Below are 17,100 nucleotides of genomic sequence, written 5' to 3'. Positions count from 1 at the left end.
GAGGCAATGACAGACTTTGTCTTTCTAGGCGCAAAGATTACTGCAGATGCTGACTGCAGACAGGAAATCAGAAGACGTTTTCTTCTTGGGAGGACAGCAATGACAAATCTTGATAAAATAGTGAAGAGCAGAGACATCACACTGACAACAAAGGTCCGCATAGTTAAAGCAATGGTATTCCCCGTAGTAACCTATGGCTGCGAGAGCTGGACTATAAGGAAGGCTGAGCCAAGGAAGATAGATGCTTTTGAACTGTGGTGCTGGAGGAAAATTCTGAGAGTGCCTTGGACTGTAAGAAGATCAAACCAGTCCATACTCCAGGAAATAAAGCCAGACTGCTCACCTGAGGGAATGATCTTAAAGGCAAAACTGAAGTACTTTGGCCACATCATGAGAAGACAGGATACCCTGGAGAAGATGCTGATGCTAGGGAAAGTGGAAGGCAAAAGGAAGAGGGGCTGACCAAGGGCAAGATGGATGGATGATATTCTGGAGGTGACAGACTCAGCCTTGGGGGAGCTGGGGGTGGTGACGGCTGACAGGAAGCTCAGGCGTGGGCTGGTTCATGAAGTCACAAAAAGTCGGAAGCAACTGACCAAATAAACAACAACAAAGCTTAGAAAAAAGGCAAGTAAGGGCAGACATGAGAAAGGTGTACAAAAGTATGTATGGTGTGGAGAAAGTGGATAGGGAGACATTGTTCTCCCTCTCTCATTATACTAGAACCTGGGGTCATCCCATGAAGCTGACTGGTGGGAGATTCAGGATATACAAATATACATCCTGAGGGACTTTGTACTTTGTAACCTGATCTAGGGGTGGGAGGGGAGGGAGGGAATTGTTGCATAGTTTTGTATTTTGTATAATACAATAAAAATTATATTACAAAACTATTAAAAAAACAACTCTACATATTTTTTTCAGGAATGTATTTCCAAATGTAGGGCTGCCAGTACAGATCAATTTACTGAAGGACCTGGCATTAATGAAGGACATGAAGAGGCAATCATTCTCCAGCAGCACTAGGGACTTAGTGTCAGTACTTACAGCTCCTGCCTGATCCTCCTTAGTTTAGCCTTTGTGTCTGCAAGCTCCACAGACAGATGCTGTTTGTCCTCATTGGAGAGGTGGCTGGCTGGACTAGGGGAAGAAGCTGGGCTTGATGTTTTTAGAGGACTTGGTGGCTGTTGGGATTGCAGGTAATCTCTCTCCTGAGTGAGATCTACAATTAGCTGGAGACAAAACACACAGACACAACCAAAATCAAAATGTTATGAGTGAAGAATACATCCACATGTAGTTTCATATAAGGATCTCAGATTGTTTTACAAAAGGCAAACATGGACTATATGGAAAGATTTGGGCACAGAACATTTTGGTGACACAAGCACATAAATCAAGTCTGTAGAGGAGTTACAAAGAACTCAAGTTATGATCATAACCACCAATAATCTAATACAGCAGCCAGTTTAAGAAGCTGGATGTATTTAGTATTATCAATGTGCATGGTTCTTTACAGAATTACAATAAAGAGATAAGTTGCCCCCCCTTCTTTGCAACCTAAAATTTGGCACAGACACTAGAGAGAGGGGAAGGAGAGGGCAGCAAGAATACAGGGAAAGAATATGCTTTCATGTCAGTTACATTGACCTAGGCTTGGCTATTTCCCTTTGAAATAACTAACTGTACAGCATATAAAAAGAGTTTGCCACTTCCAGTACATACCCCCAGTCTAATATTTTGAAACCAGTGGTAAGTTTCAAAAAGGAGAGGTACTGCAGCTCAGATGCTACGTCAATCCTCTCCTCTCAGCCAGATACTCATCCTGACTAAGGAGGAAAAAGCACAAAGGATCTTCTGTCTCCTTTATTATGTATTTATTCTCATTTCATTTCATTTCTATACTGCCCAACAGCCAAAGCTCTTTACAAATGAACTCGGGGCACTTCAAACTTTATAAAATGCAGGCACAGAAAATGTGTCTTGTGTAGCATGAAACTGGTGTATAAAATGGCATGATCAATGGTCACACATCTATTTCATCGCATGCTCCTATCACATCTTTTTCACTGTGGGCACATATGCTAGAAAGCTTTGCCTAATTATGTCAACTTAGTGCATGTACCGCAGGAAGCAAAGTTGATGTGTGCACAATTATCAGAAGGGATGACCCACAAAAGACCATGCATGCTAATTCCTACACAGAGGTATTTTTCATTGAGGGGTTTTGTAAATGGTTGTTAGGAAGGCTTGCTATATATATATAATTTGAGAACTATGGTGACATAATACACCCTTATGATTTCTTGACGTTTTCTTAGGGTGATGCAGCCTAATCTCAGTCTGAGATGTTAGGAAATGAACATTTCTGTTATTTTTCTTTCCATTGCTCTAGCTCAGTTACTAGAAAGTATGATGCTTCCTTATAAGGACATTTATGTTAGTGAAAAGTGAAGTGTATTCAAAGTTCAGCTTTTAATGAAAACAGAACAAAAAATAATCTTCAGATGCATTGATAATAGCATGGGGCAATAGCCTTAAAAGGCATGTCCACACAAAGGCTCTTTTCTGATGTAATGAAGCAGCTGATAGCTTTCCCCTGAACAGCCTACTGGTTCCTCAGCCAGAAACCAGCACATGACAGACTGCACATACGGCACAGAAATACAAACAAAATTCCATTTCCATGGTACCCTTTCTGGCACGGTTTCCTGCACTTCCATATTTTTACCCTAATGCACCAAGCTGGGAGTGGAAGAGTCCTGTTATTTCCCTTACACAAGGCTGCAATTTGATGCAACAGCAACAAATCTGCATGTCTACCCTAAACATGTATCTGGGTTGGGGGGGAGAGAACCCTGACTGGAATCTTGCAACTTACCTCCATGTAGCCTCTCTTCCCAGCACTTTCCTCTTTGCCAAGTTCAGATACCAGAAGTGAACTCAACTGGGAGAAAAGTGCTGGGGTCGAGAGAGAAAGAGAACAGACTGTGGAGATGTAAGAAGAGAGAGAAATGACATAAGAAGAGGAATGCTGGATCAGAGTAAAGGTCCATCTAGTCCAGTATTCTGTTCACAAAGTGCCCAACCAGCCCCCTGTAGGGAACCCACAACTAGGGCATGAGTGCAATAGAGAGATAAACAAGTGCTTCACACTCCTCACCAACACACCCTTTCATTCTTAAAACCAGCCCTTCCATCCCCCTTTTTATATATGATCAGGACAGACCCACGTTTACAAAACATTGACCTGGTTCGGATTATTAAACATCCCAGTTCATTAATTGACCAACAAACCATGGGTTAAACTCTGGGTTGTTTCTCCCTCAACAACCCAGAGTTCTTGGTTTGGACGACATGGTGAACAGCCCAGGAACATCATGGTGAACAATCCAAGAACGTTCCTGGTTTGTTTAGCAAAGTGAGAGCAGCTGAGTGGTCAAGAACCAGCAAGCTTATTTGCTCCCACATGCTGACAAAGAACCCTTGGTTTGTTAGTCATGGGTTGTTAATCACGTGAACCTGGTCATTTAGTTGGGCCCCTAACATCTGGCAGAAAACAGGAAGAGGGCTTTTAAATGTGTTGAAATCAAGAGGAAAGGCTCTTGAATCCCAAGAGTGCAAACAGATAATGGAGACGGGTGAGTCAGCAGCAACTTAGACCAAGCCTACACATCACAAGGAATGAGCTGGTAGAATTATGGAGAAGGATCTAATGGTGTCCGGCCTCCAGCACTATTTACTTAATGCTAGCAGAAAACAACATTGTACAATGTTAATAGTGCTTGCAAGCACAATGGTTTTCCCGGGGACCATGTTGTGTTAGTAAGTGCTATTCCGCTAGTGCAACATCACTAGCACTAGCAGTCAGACACAGTTGGATCCCTTCCCATGGACTATACCATTTCAGGCTGTAGGTAGGTGGAAGGTCATTTTTTTTGCATACCTTCACACATAAAATGCTCTCTGTCTACAGTAAACTAGCACACCAGAGAAGTTAAATATGGCCCTGTTCTCTCAGATATGGTACTTTATGACATGCAGTGAGCATTTTGCTTGGGAAAGCATTCAAAATATATTATCCTCTACCTGCAGCCTAAAACTCTATATTCCAAAATTCTAACCAGCTCATCTATATCATGTGTAGAATGGCTCAAATACAGTGAGCAAAACAAACCCCTTACAAAGATGATATTATTATTAATAGTAGTGTATTTCCATGTATATAGTGCCTTAAGTGCTAAAAAGCCATCAAGGAGGTGTACAACAATTTAAAACAATAAATTTTGTTTTAAACAGTAAAAACAGAAAAAAGTGCACTTTTTAAAAGGCTGTCTTTCAACACACACTTTAAACCAGAAAACTGTGATTAGCTGCTTAATGTTATATAGGCATGCAGATGGAAATACTAAATACTACCTGCATGACATCAATTTAGACTGGGGCAGAGCAAGATAAAGCCTTAATTTACATTTTTTCAAGAACAGGCTCCTAACTCACCAATACTTGGTTGAGTAAATCAGTATACGGGCAAATGTTAATAAAGAAAGAAAGTCCAAATTGATACTTCAAACAAAATGTATTATAGTAAACACAAAGTTAAAAAAACCACTAAGACACATTAACCGTACTTCTGTGCACTCATCCCTCTCATCAATCAGCCTCTTCAGATGGAAAACCATATTTCTGGAGAGAGATTCTAGCTCTTCTGGAGCCATATCTGGAAGCTCTAGCCACTGTAAGTCAAATACATTCTCCTGATTGTGGGTTACCTAAAATCAAGAAAACAAAACATAACAAGAGATTAATCTATTTTGAATTGTTGATTGGTAGATATTCAGATGTCACTTGACAATGACAAGATAAAAGTAAGTTCTGGCTCTGCATAAGCTTTGCCTGAAAAGTAAGCTTGCTGCTTCCAGAGAGTGTTCCTGGAAGTGTCAATCCAGAGGGTTTACATCTAGGGATGTATGAACTGTGTAAAATCCGCTCCGTTTGTGTTTCACGGATTGTCAGGTGCCTTCCATTGTCTGCCCACAGATGGATGTGAATATTTTTTTTTTGTCATGCGGAAAAATATGCAAATAATTACATAATTATTTACATAATTTACCTTAGTACGTAATAGTTAGCGTATTGTCCCCCATTCCATTCAACATTTCCTCAGCACAAACTGACATATTTTCCTACAAATTTATATGCATAAATTCTGGGAAAGTAAAAAAATCATCTGGAAGTCCATGGACTCCACTCTGCCTGAGGGGGTCGCTCCACAGCGGATTCTGCGTGTTGGAATTTTAGAAATCTGAGCTCATTTTAGTCCATCTCGAATTTCTCCAGCATCCCTATTTACATCCCACAGAGCTTAACAGGACTCTTCCCAGTGAATTATGCCTAGGACTGTAGGCTAAGTAAATAAACACATTCCAGTAGACTTCCACAGTAATGTCTGCATTAACTAACATAACATCTGCCATACCAGTATGACTACTTTGTCCTTAGCAAACGATTCTTCCCGGTCTTGAAAATTTTGTCTTCCACATAGGTTTTTATCTCTTGTGGATGCAGAAAATGCTTTAAATTGGAACTGACAAAAAGCATGACAACCAAGAGATTCCATTCCAGATTTTTGAAAAAGCAGTTTGGTGACCATCAGAAACTTGATCCTCCATTCTTTTTTACAACCACTCCCCAAGGGATTAAAGGGAATAGTGCTCTACTCTGGAGCACCAGGATGCAGTATCAGAGAGGTATAATGGTATCATCGTCATCATCATCAAGCTTTAAAAGTTTCAAAGCACTCTTTTTAATGTCTCTTGTGTTCTCAAAACATTGTTAAAGATAATGCAAGAAGTGCTTAATTTTTTAAAAGAAGAGATGCCAGGGCTCAAACTTGTAAGGGAGCCCTGCCATTTCCCCTTGAAAGTCCTTTTCCTTAGATCTAAAACCCTGGAAGAAGATGCAGTAGTTAAGTGGTGAGAGAAAGGCACCTGGTACATTAACGTAATACTGTATTATATAATTGCATGTAGGTTTTTTTTACAGAAGAGACTTAGCCAAGAGTTAGAAGAGTTAGTGCTACATGGGAATGGATAAGAAAGGGGGGGCGCTACATGACCAAGACTCACAAAGCCTACAGGAGATGTTATTTGTTTATCTTTTACTACTTATACCACTACATTTCATATCCAAATTCATTTTAGCGGTGTGGTAAGCAATGTACAAATGTGTCATTACTGCAAGCAGCATGTAAGCTAAGGGCTTACCAACCAAAAAACCAAACCCCAATTACAGTGTATGATCACTGTATGGCTTTATAAGGACAAGCATCTGCAAATTAACCTACAAACGTTCCTGCTCTAACAATAAACAAAGACTGGTATAGTAGTCCAACCACTGTATTACTACCCCAAGGGTGCACTAGTTGTTTTTGCTGCTTATTTGGTGCCTCCAATTTTTCCATTTATGGTCCTAACACAGGGCCAAGCTAGACATTACATTATAAGGGAAACATGGGGGGGGGGGCTGTGAAGTTGACTGTAGTAGCAGCACAATTAACTAAAGGTTGAAGAGGACAATGGGAGCCAGGATGAAGGGAAGATTTCAGTCATGGGTGAAAAAACAATCTGGGTACCAGTTTTAGCTAGTGACAGACAATAGGTCTACCCATTTTTTAAAAAACACAATGGAAGGATAGACCCAAAATCTACGTTTCTCAGAGTCCAGGTCTACCTAGCTCAGTAGAGACAAAGTTCAGGCCTTGCTGATGCTCAGTCACCAGATCTATTGGAAATGATAGACCTGCTCTCTGATGCTACTTATGTCTAAATATACTTTCCCCCACCCTCACAGAAAAAAATCCTGTGGTTGCCCATGCTCACAAGGCCAGTGATACATTACGCTTAGAGATATTTTTATATGTGGTATATAAGTGGTATATAAATCTATTAAATATACTTTGGTTTCTCTTCAGATCTTATAAATCTTTCGCCTACTAATACTATAAATAAATAAATAAATAACTATTAGTGCAAAGTCCATAGGAGCATGAGAGAAAAACTTTAAGGCTAAGGAATTGAGAATCCTACCTCTTGAATGTGTGAAACAATTGCAGCCTGGGTTTCAATATCTAGCTGTTTTATCTTTTCAATGAATTCTTCTTTTCTTTCACACTATGAACAAAAACAAAAAAATGCACATCACTTCTATAAATGTTTACTGGGCATCACAACTGTCATGCATTTTTTAAAACTGAGCAACAGAGAGGCAATGATGAACAAAGGGGGTTGTGTGTTAACAGGGAGAAGGAACAAGTGGTTTCACTCTTATTCAGGATAGGTTGTAACTATCTTTTCAAATACTTTTAAATAAAACATTTGCAACTACCCAAGATGAAACATCCATAGTATGTTTCAAGACTGAACATGAAGCTTGTATCTACATCGTTCTTCTAATCGAGCTACTAGAATAATTTTAACGTAAAATTTATTGATTTTTCAATTAACAATAACAAACTATCCTTCCTTCTTCCCCTTTGTATCTAACCCACCACCCTTCCCACCTAACCCACTGAACACCCCTATATAACTATAACTCACTGTAACTGGCACAGAGCAGTCATAAAGTTACAACAACAGAGCCAGTGTGGTGTAGTGGCAAGAGTGCTGGACTGGGAGCTGGGAGATCTGGGTTCTAGTCCCCACTCGGCCATGGAAGCTCACTGGGTGACTTTGGGCCAGTCACAGACTCTCAGCCCAACCCACCTCACAGGGTTGTTGTTGTGAGGATGAAATAGAGAGGAGGAGGGTAATGTAAGCCGCCTTGGGTTCCTTGCAAGAGGAAAAAAGGCGGGGTATAAATGCAATAATAAATAATAAATAAATAAACACCTTACAACACCTTCCACATGCACATCTCTCTCTCTCTCTCTGTCTCTCTCACACACACACACACACAGGAACATATATTAAAGGTCCATGAACGGAAGGGAAAATGAAATCCTGACTGAAACACAATGAGCAATCATGCATATACACAAGGATATATCATTATGGCTTAAAACTTCTGGGGGAAGAAAACCAAATGTTTAGATCTTTCTTTCTAAAAACACCTCTCCTTTTGAACACAACCTTTTCTTTTACTTCTTGGTACAAGAGTTCCTGTAGACAAGAACTGATGTGGGGAGAAGCCTTGGCCTTCCAAGATCAGAGAATAAACTAGTGTAACAGGAAAAACAAACCTAATGGCTGGGGGGAATTCCATGGCAGATCTACCACCAAATCCAAAGCTCTGCTGGCTTGCTATGGCCAGCACAGAAACACGTTTGCCTGTGTTGATGGGTCATGGGAATGCAGGTCCCTGGCGTGGACTGACTGGCTCCACAAGAGCCACAGGCTCCAAGGGTACAGACTTCAGAGGTCCCTAGCTCAATAGCCCCTGATCCTATGGATTTAAGCTGTAGCTCAGGCCTGGTCATGATACTGGGGCCTGGTTTGGTGTCTGGTACCTCTGGCAAAAGATAGATGCTTTTGAACTGTGATGTTGGAGGAAAATTCTGAGAGTGCCTTGGACTGCAAGAAGATCAAAACAGTCCATACTCCAGGAAATAAAGCCAGACTGCTCACTTGAGGGAATGCTATTAAAGGCAAAACTGAAGTACGTTGGCCACATCATGAGAAGACAGGATACCCTGGAGAAGATGCTGATGCTAGGGAAAGTGGAAGGCAAAAGGAAGAGGAGGCGACCAAGGGCAAGATGGATGGATGATATTCTGGAGGTGACAGACTCGACCTTGGGGGAGCTGGGGGTGGCGACAGCTGACAGGAAGCTTTGGCGTGGACTGGTCCATGAAGTCACGAAGAGTCGGAAGCGACTGAACCAATAAGCAACAACTGCTGGCTTCAGTGTTGCTGGTCTAATGGATCTGGCCAGCCCCTCTTCACCTGAGTCAGAACCCAAGCTGCTGCTCAGGATGTGGGTGCCAACAGAACTTGAACATTTCCTCCATTCTAGTTGGTGCAAAGATGCATGCCAATGATCAAAGTGTTAGCTCTACACTGATGATATACCATCAATATAATTAGCACATCCTGCCTCCTCATTTATGGTACTCTCTGTACAGAGATGCATATCTGGCACCTACTTTATTCTTCTTCTGGCACCAGGCAAAAGTCTTTTATTTTCCCAGGCTTTGACTTCTTAAAACTGGGAGACATTTTATTGCTGCAGGTGTTTTCTTTCTTTTATTGAATTGTGTTTTATTTTATTACTTTATTTTTTGTCACTGCTTATTTATATTGTTTGATCCACCTTCAAAATGTTTACATTAAAAACTGGCATTAAAATATTCACAAACTACAACTAGTTTGCTAGTCATACAATTGGTATAGGCAATTAATTTATTGTGCTCACCAAAAGTTACTTTAAGTATAACTCAAGTAGTAGTTTAGTAGAAAACTTACCTGCACAGCACAACCCAACACCAGCAGAAGCAGCTTTTTAATTTCATCCATACTTTTACCTAAGAGGCAAAACCTGACCGTTAATATAGAAATTACAAAGATTTTAATTTTTTTTAAAGGCCAGATATTTCTAAGTTATGTACAACATGAACTCAGTAGCATAGCTTTATTCAAGATGTGGCATATCTCTTAAGTTTCAACCATGGCGTACAGGACAATTTTTGCTTTGCATTTTTGCTTATCTGTTTGAGAATTTAAGCCAGTATGCTTATAGTTTCTGGCTATCATAATTGCCAAGAAAATGCTCAAGACCTCATCATTGTGAATTCTTTTAAAAGCACAGAAAACTAGATGGCAAAGCATAGTAAACGCAGCAGTTCTTTTTAAAATAATCATCATGACTTTTATCGGCTTGATGCAGATCAGTACAAATGTATGTACTTATTTTTTCAGTAGTGTGTATCTTATGAGTCCTTTTTTCCCAGGGCATTGCCATATGTGTTACTACCAACATGTTTAAGAAACCAGTTGTCTGCTCCAGGTTAAGGTTCAGAATAAAGTGCCAAAACACACAGTCTCTTCCGGGGCATTTAAAGTGACTGCTGTTCCACTGCACTTTGTCCATATGACAAAACAAGGCACCATAAGAGATTGATTATCTTGATCTTCACCAAATGACCAAGCTCAATCCAAGAGATTGGAACACATAAAAGCTGTCTTGCAGGAGACAAATCACTGGATAGTCTAACGCAGTCCAGTTTACTTTGAGTGGTAGTGGTTCTTCAAGATCTTACATAATAGCCATTTCCATCCTTATTCTGCATGTTTCTTTTAACTGGAAGTGCCAGGGATTGAAACCAGGACTTTCTGAATGTACAGCATGTGGTCTACCACTAGGCTAAGTCAAGACTGCTTTGATCATCACAGTGGCACTTCCCAAGCTGAAACTCCAAATCTTGCAAACACATTTTGTTCCTATTCTTTTAATAATAGGTTATTAGACTGAGAGATAGGCTCAACTCACCCATTGAGCTTCTTGACTTAGTAGGGATTTGAATCCAGAAATTTACCCAGTCCCATCGCAACACTTTGCCTACCTAGGTTGCTGGGTGTATCTAGACTCTTGAAAGCTACAACACTATCTTATCAGAGCTATAATGAAGGCAATCAACAAGAATGGAGCGAGGCAGCTGAAAAGAAGAAACAGAAAGGGTTTTCCAGGCAAGTAACTGTATCAGTTTCATCCTCTGGTTCTGCAATTTTCATTTACATGGCCACCTGGGACTTGAATTCAACTGCTGACAATGTCAGAATATGACTCACATAAATGAAATAGTTTAAGTCTCTTCCTAATCTAAAGAAAAACACTAAAATGCAAAGGTTCCATAGCCATGTATATATGTAAATGATTTTCTTTTGTCCCAAATACTTTTCAGTCTCCCAATGAATTTAAGCATCTGCTTAATTCATGCACATAAGCAGCCATATAGCTGTGGACCAGATATCTAATCTGCTTAAATGCTTTCCTGGATCAGGGCCAGGAAAGCACCTTTCACAATATGAAGCCTTTAATTCACAGGAACTTTGTTGTTGTTCAGTCGTTCAGTCGTGTCCGACTCTTTGTGACCCCATGGACCATAGCACGCCAGGCCTTCCTGTCCTGCGCTCTCTCCCGGAGCGTGCTCAAGTTCATATTCATTGCATCGGTGATGCTATCTAGCCATCTCATCCTCTGCCGTCCCCTTCTCCTTTTGCCTTCAGTCTTTCCAGGCATCAGGGTCTTTTCCAGAGAGTTTTCTCTTTGCATTAGGTGGCCAAAATACTGGAGCTTCAGCTTCAGTATCTGTCCTTCCAATGAGCACTCAGGGTTGATTTCCTTTAGGATTGCCTGATTTGACCTCCTTGCAGTCCAGGGGACTCGTAAGAGTCTTCTCCAGCACCACAGTTCGAAAGCATCAATTCTTCAGCGCTCAGCCTTCCTTATAGTCCAGCTCTCACAGCCATACATTACTACTGGGAAAACCATAGCTTTGATTAGACAGACCTTTGTCGGCAAGGTGATGTCTCTCCTTCTTACTATGCTGTCTAGGTTTGCCATAGCTTTCCTTCCAAGGAGCAAGCGTCTTTTAATTTCATGGCTACAGTCACCGTCTGTGGTGATCTTGGAGCCCAAGAAAGTAAAATCTGTCACTGCTTCCATTTCTTCCCCTTCTATATGCCAGGAAGTGATGGGGCCAGATGCCATGATCTTCGTTTTTTTAATGTTGAGTTTCAAACCAGCTTTTGCACTCTCCCCTTTCACCCTCAACAAGAGGCTCTTGAGATCCTCTTCGCTTTCTGCCATTAGGGTGGTATCGTCTGCATATCTGAGGTTGTTGATAATTCTCCCGGCAATCTTAATTCCGACCTGTGATTCATCCAACCCGGCGTTTCTCATGATGTACTCTGCATATAAGTTAAATAAGCAGGGTGAAAATATGCAGCCTTGTCGTACTCCTTTCCCAATTTAGAACCACTCGGTTGTTCCATGTCTGGTTCTTACTGTTGCTTCTTGACCCTCGTACAGGTTTCTCAGGAGACAGGTAAGGTGGTCTGGTACTCCCATCACTTTAAGAATTTGCCACAGTTTGTTGTGATCCTCACCATCAAAGGCTTTAGCGTAGTCAATGAAGCAGAAATAGACGTTTTTCTGGAATTCTCTTGCTTTCTCCATGATCCAGCGAATGTTGGCGATTTGATCTCTAGTTCCTCTGCCTCTTCGAAACCCCGCTTGTACTTCCGGTAGTTCTCGGTTCGCATACTGCTGAAGCCTAGCTTGTAGGATTTTGAGCATCACCTTGCTGGCATGTGAAATGAGCGCAATTGTGCGGTAGTTTGAACACTCTTTGGCGTTGCCCTTCTTTGGAATTGGAATGTAAACTGACCTTTGCCAGTCTTGCGGCCATTGTTGAGTGTTCCAAATTTGTTGGCATATTGAGTGCAGCACTTCAACAGCATCATCTTTTAGGATTTTAAATAGCTCAGCTGGAATACTGTCATCTCCGCTAGCTTTGTTGTTACTAATGTTTCCTAAGGCCCACTTGACTTCACTCTCGAGGATGTCCGGCTCAAGTTCAGTGACCGCACTATCATGGCTATCAGGGACATTCAGATCTTTCCTGTATAGTTCTTCTGTGTATTCTTTCCACCTTTTCTTCATCTCATCTGCTTCTGTTAGGTCCCTGCCTTCTTTGTCCTTGATCATGCCCGTCTTTGCACAAAACGTTCCCTTGAGATCTCCAATTTTCTTGAAGAGATCTCTAGTCTTTCCCATTCTATTGTTTTCCTCGATTTCTTTGCATTGTTCATTTAACAAGGCCTTCTTGTCTCTCCTTGCTATTCTCTGGAACTCTGCATTCAGTTGGATATATCTTCCCCTTTCTCCCTTGCTTTTCGCTTCCCTTCTTTCCTCAGCTACTTGTAAAGCCTCATCAGACAGCCACTTGGCTTTCTTGCATTTCTTTTTCTTTGGGATGGATTGAGTTGCTGCCTCCTGAACAATGTTACGGACCTCCGTCCATAGTTCCTGAGGCACCCTGTCTATCAGGTCTAATCCCTGAAATCTATTCCTCACCTCCACTGTATATTCATAAGGGATATGATTTAGGTCATACCTGAATGCTTTAGTGGTTTTCCTTACGTTCTTCAATTTAAGCTGAAATTTTGCAACAAGCAGCTCATGATCTGAGCCACAGTCAGCTCCAGGTCTTGTTTTGACTGACTGTATGGAGCTTCTCCATCTTTGGCTGCAAAGGACATAATCAATCTGATTTCGATATTGACCATCTGGTGATGTCCATGTGCAAAGTCTCTTGTGCTGTTGGAAAAGAGTGTTTGCTATGATCAGCGTGTTCTCTTGGCAAAATTCTATTAGCTTTTGTCCTGCTTCATTTTGTACACCAAGGCCATGCCTGCCTGTTATCCCGGTGATTTCTTGACTTCCTACTTTAGCATTCCAATCCCCTATGATGAAAAGGACATCTTTTTTCGGTGTTAATTCTAGAAGGTGTTGTAGGTCTTCATAGAACCGATCAACCTCAGCTTCTTCGGCATCAGTGGTTGGGGCATAGACTTGAATTACTGTGATGCTGAATGGGTTACCTTGGATTCGTACTGAGATCATTCTATCATTTTTAAGATTGTACCCCAGTACTGCTTTTCCCACCCTTTTGTTGACTATGAGTGCTACTCCATTTCTTCTAAGGGATTCTTGCCCACAATAGTAGGTATGATGGTCACCTGAATTAAATTCGCCCAAGCCTGTCCATTTTAGTTCGCTGATTCCCAAGATGTCGATGTTCAATCTTGCAATCTCATGTTTGACCACCTCCAGCTTACCTTGATTCATTGATCTGACATTCCAGGTTCCTAAACAATATTGTTCTTTACAGCATCGGATTTTCTTTTCACCACCAGACACATCCACAGCTGAGTGTCCTTTCGGCTTTGGCCCAGCCGCTTCACTCTTTCTGGCGCTACTTGGAAATACCCTCTGCTCTTCCCCAGTAGTGTATTGGACACCTTCCGACCTGAGGGGCTCATCTTCCAGCGTCATATCATTTAGCCTTGTGATACGTTCCATGGGGTTTTCTTGGCCAGAATACTGGAGTGGATTGCCATTTCCTTCTCCAGTGGACCACATTTTGTCAGAACTCTCCACCATGACCTGTCCATCTTGGGTAGTTCACAGCAACTACCCCGAACTTATTTTCTTATATGATCCTTCAATTATTCTTTTGGGAAACAAATATGAAGACCTACAGGCCCAGATCTGGAAAAACCATTTGGTGCATTAAGAACAATTAAGTTTGCAAAGAATTTGCCTGTAGATGAAGTGAATGATTTACAAGCTTAGATAACTTGCACACATGTGAGAAGAAGGCCTGGATGGAGATATGAAGACCTGGAGGTTCACACAGGCTTCCCACCTGCAGTGCTAAGGTGCAAGCCATGGGGAGGGGAAACAGAATAAGGGCACAATCCCATGCATATTTAGACAGAAAAAGCCCTACAATTCCCAGCATTCCCCAGCCACCTAATGCTGGGAGTTGTAGGACCTTTTTCTGTTTAAACTGTTTTTATGCACCCTAAGACTCTAACTGAGTGTATGCTGATCTTCTATGTGCCGGTGCCTGTATGGAATGGCACGTCTCTACCCTTTTTCACTTGGACATACAAAAAAACAAAGAACAAAACCCATGCAGGTAATAGCTGTTACCCATTGCTCTTACAGGAAGGTACAAAACTGGTACAAAAATACTGAGATGATTGACACGTGCTTGGAATGTAAACATTTTTTTACTACTGTACTGAGATAGTTAGTTTTTCATATGAATTTATAAGCTTTCTGCACTGTACTTTCCCCCCAACAAAATTTCTAGCCACGTTTGAAAAATTCCCCCATTTATAATGGAAGATGGGGAAAATCTATTCAGCTGCTTAGTCACTTGGACCACTAAAGTTAGGGTGTGTGCATACAGATATAAAATGCATGAACAAGGTGCTATCTACGAGAATATCTACTGTAGTAACCACCCAATGGGTCGTCCCTTTAATGTTAAATGGAATAAGATCCCTAAAGGGATGCTGCCATCTTCACATTCTGTCTCAGCAAGATTGCGATAAAGCCATTTTATTTTAAAAACTCATCCATGTGCCTTTTCAATATAAAATGTGTTAAGTCTTTTGAACAGGTTTTCCAAGTCAAACTTCAAAAAAATGATTTAAAACAATATTAGGGAGCAATCCTATGGTCCCTAGGTGAGCATCCCAGGTACCACAAGATTTCTTGTGAAACTGCTCTGAGGTCAGAGACAGAGCTCTGAAGTCAAAAGGGGGGTGGGTTTGAAGATCCAAACCTAGACCAATCCCCCTCTCAGCTGGTGTGGAAAAAAACACGCTGGTTGGCTCTCTGAGGTCAGAAACTCGACCTCAGAGAGGGGGAAAAGGGGGAGTTCTGGTGGGTGGGGAGGGGAGGGGACTAGAGAGGCTGAGCTATCCTGAGCCTTTGCCAGCTTCCTTCCTTCCCCCTCCGAACCTCCCTCACTAGACAGGCTAGGAAGCTTGTCGAGTAAAATAGTGGAGATCAGAGGTTGGAGAGGCGAAGATCACCTCTGCTGCTCCTCTTGCCCTGCTGGCTCCAGCCTGACAAGGCACAGGAAACTTGGAAGCCTCTGGGTTTGTGGCCTTCCAAGCGGCAAGGGCACAATCAATAGGACTACACCCTTAATGGGCCTTTCATGTTAAATTTCGATAGTTTGTTGCAATTTATAGCTGAACTGTCTATATCCAACTGCAATTCAATTACTACAGTTGCCATCACCTCCTCCCCCACTTTTACAATCCACACCTTTACTAGTATTTAAAAAAAAATGTTTCCTCAATGCCTACTTTCCAAAGGTCAAGTTCTCCATGCAAACAAACAGATTGACCTTCATTTCCAACTACTTTTAACACAAAGATAAACCACAGTTTAAATGAAGAAAAAAGAGCTGCACATTAAAGTAATTTAAAAATCCCTTAAAATGTAGTGTACAATTTACAAAAACAAAACACACAGCACTAAGTTATTTCACTTACACCAAAGAACCATGGCAAGTTTTGATTAGTATAGTAGGATTATACCCTTAATTTAAGCAAAACTCCTCCTCTCTCCCTAGCTCCCATTTAAATGACTGATGCACAAAGACTGTACAAAAGAATTATTATTAGACGTTAGTTGGAACAATCACAGGCAAATAAAAAATGCAGCAGACGTGCAATGAAGTTCATGGCAACCCTTTAAAGATATTATCTGCTCCTGCCAACTGTTGAGGAAACTGCACATCAAAAGCTGTCTTGCCTAGAAACAAAGGAATGCATTTTGCTGTGCTTAGGTCCACTTCACATTTTATGATTTTTAACAGCTATACGTTACTTTCTTGTATTGTCCCTGCTAAAACCAGGATATTTGAAGCACACATTTATCCCTTTATTTAACTCCATGTCCACTGTAGAAATTGGAACCTGGGCCAGTTGTGGCTCCTTGGTACAACAAACACATGGTTAAAGGAGGCATGTACATGTGGGTCAGGGATTCAGGATCCTTACTTCTGGGTCCGAATGATTGGCATGAGGTATAATAAGAGTATAAAGCCTCTTCATCTGGGTGTCCTACAAACTGTTCTGGCCCTCAAGGGGACACAAGAAATCTAGGGCCACCCACACAAGCTACTTCTACCCAATTTGGGGCAATTCTCCCCTCGCCCACCAACCCTCTGTGCCCCATCCAATGCCACTTTTAAGGATTCTCTGGCCATCCAGATAAACTTTTCTGGGAGGCTCAGAGCAGTGCCAGCTCCAGGTTTTTGAGGGCCTTTATGCAAGACAACCTCAATGGGCCTCCTTCCCTCAGTGAGTCTACCTTCTCAGTGCCATTGTCACCAGCTGCTATTGCTTCTTTCTCATCATTGCTACCAATTGCTTGACATGCAGATAATCAGTAAGCAAGCAGTGGCATCTACTGCTCCATCTTCTCACTACCGCAATTGTCTGAACCAGAGTCCAGGTGAACAAGCAGGTTGTCATGGTGAGGAGGAGGAAGAGCAGTCAGTGGGCCCCT

General features: G+C 41.6%; 1 protein-coding gene across 1 annotated transcript in view; it reads right to left on the bottom strand.

Annotated features, from left to right (window-relative positions):
* Positions 1-17,100, bottom strand: part of CCDC88C (coiled-coil and HOOK domain protein 88C) — a 152,572-nt gene that overhangs the window by 65,365 nt on the left and 70,107 nt on the right. The window contains exons 5-8 of the mRNA XM_084840695.1: positions 9,462-9,520; positions 7,089-7,172; positions 4,632-4,772; positions 1,048-1,232 (exon numbers count right to left, since the gene is read on the bottom strand). Coding sequence (XP_084696821.1) covers positions 1,048-1,232; positions 4,632-4,772; positions 7,089-7,172; positions 9,462-9,520 — 469 coding nt within the window. The remainder of the gene's footprint in view (positions 1-1,047; positions 1,233-4,631; positions 4,773-7,088; positions 7,173-9,461; positions 9,521-17,100) is intronic.

The sequence above is a fragment of the Heloderma suspectum genome, chromosome 1, assembly GCF_057233095.1.
Source record: "Heloderma suspectum isolate Gila_16-S chromosome 1, 16-S_ref, whole genome shotgun sequence".
NCBI classification, from domain to species: domain Eukaryota; kingdom Metazoa; phylum Chordata; class Lepidosauria; order Squamata; family Helodermatidae; genus Heloderma; species Heloderma suspectum.
Note: the sequence above shows the minus strand (reverse complement) of the source record. Positions and strands in the feature narration are given on the sequence as shown.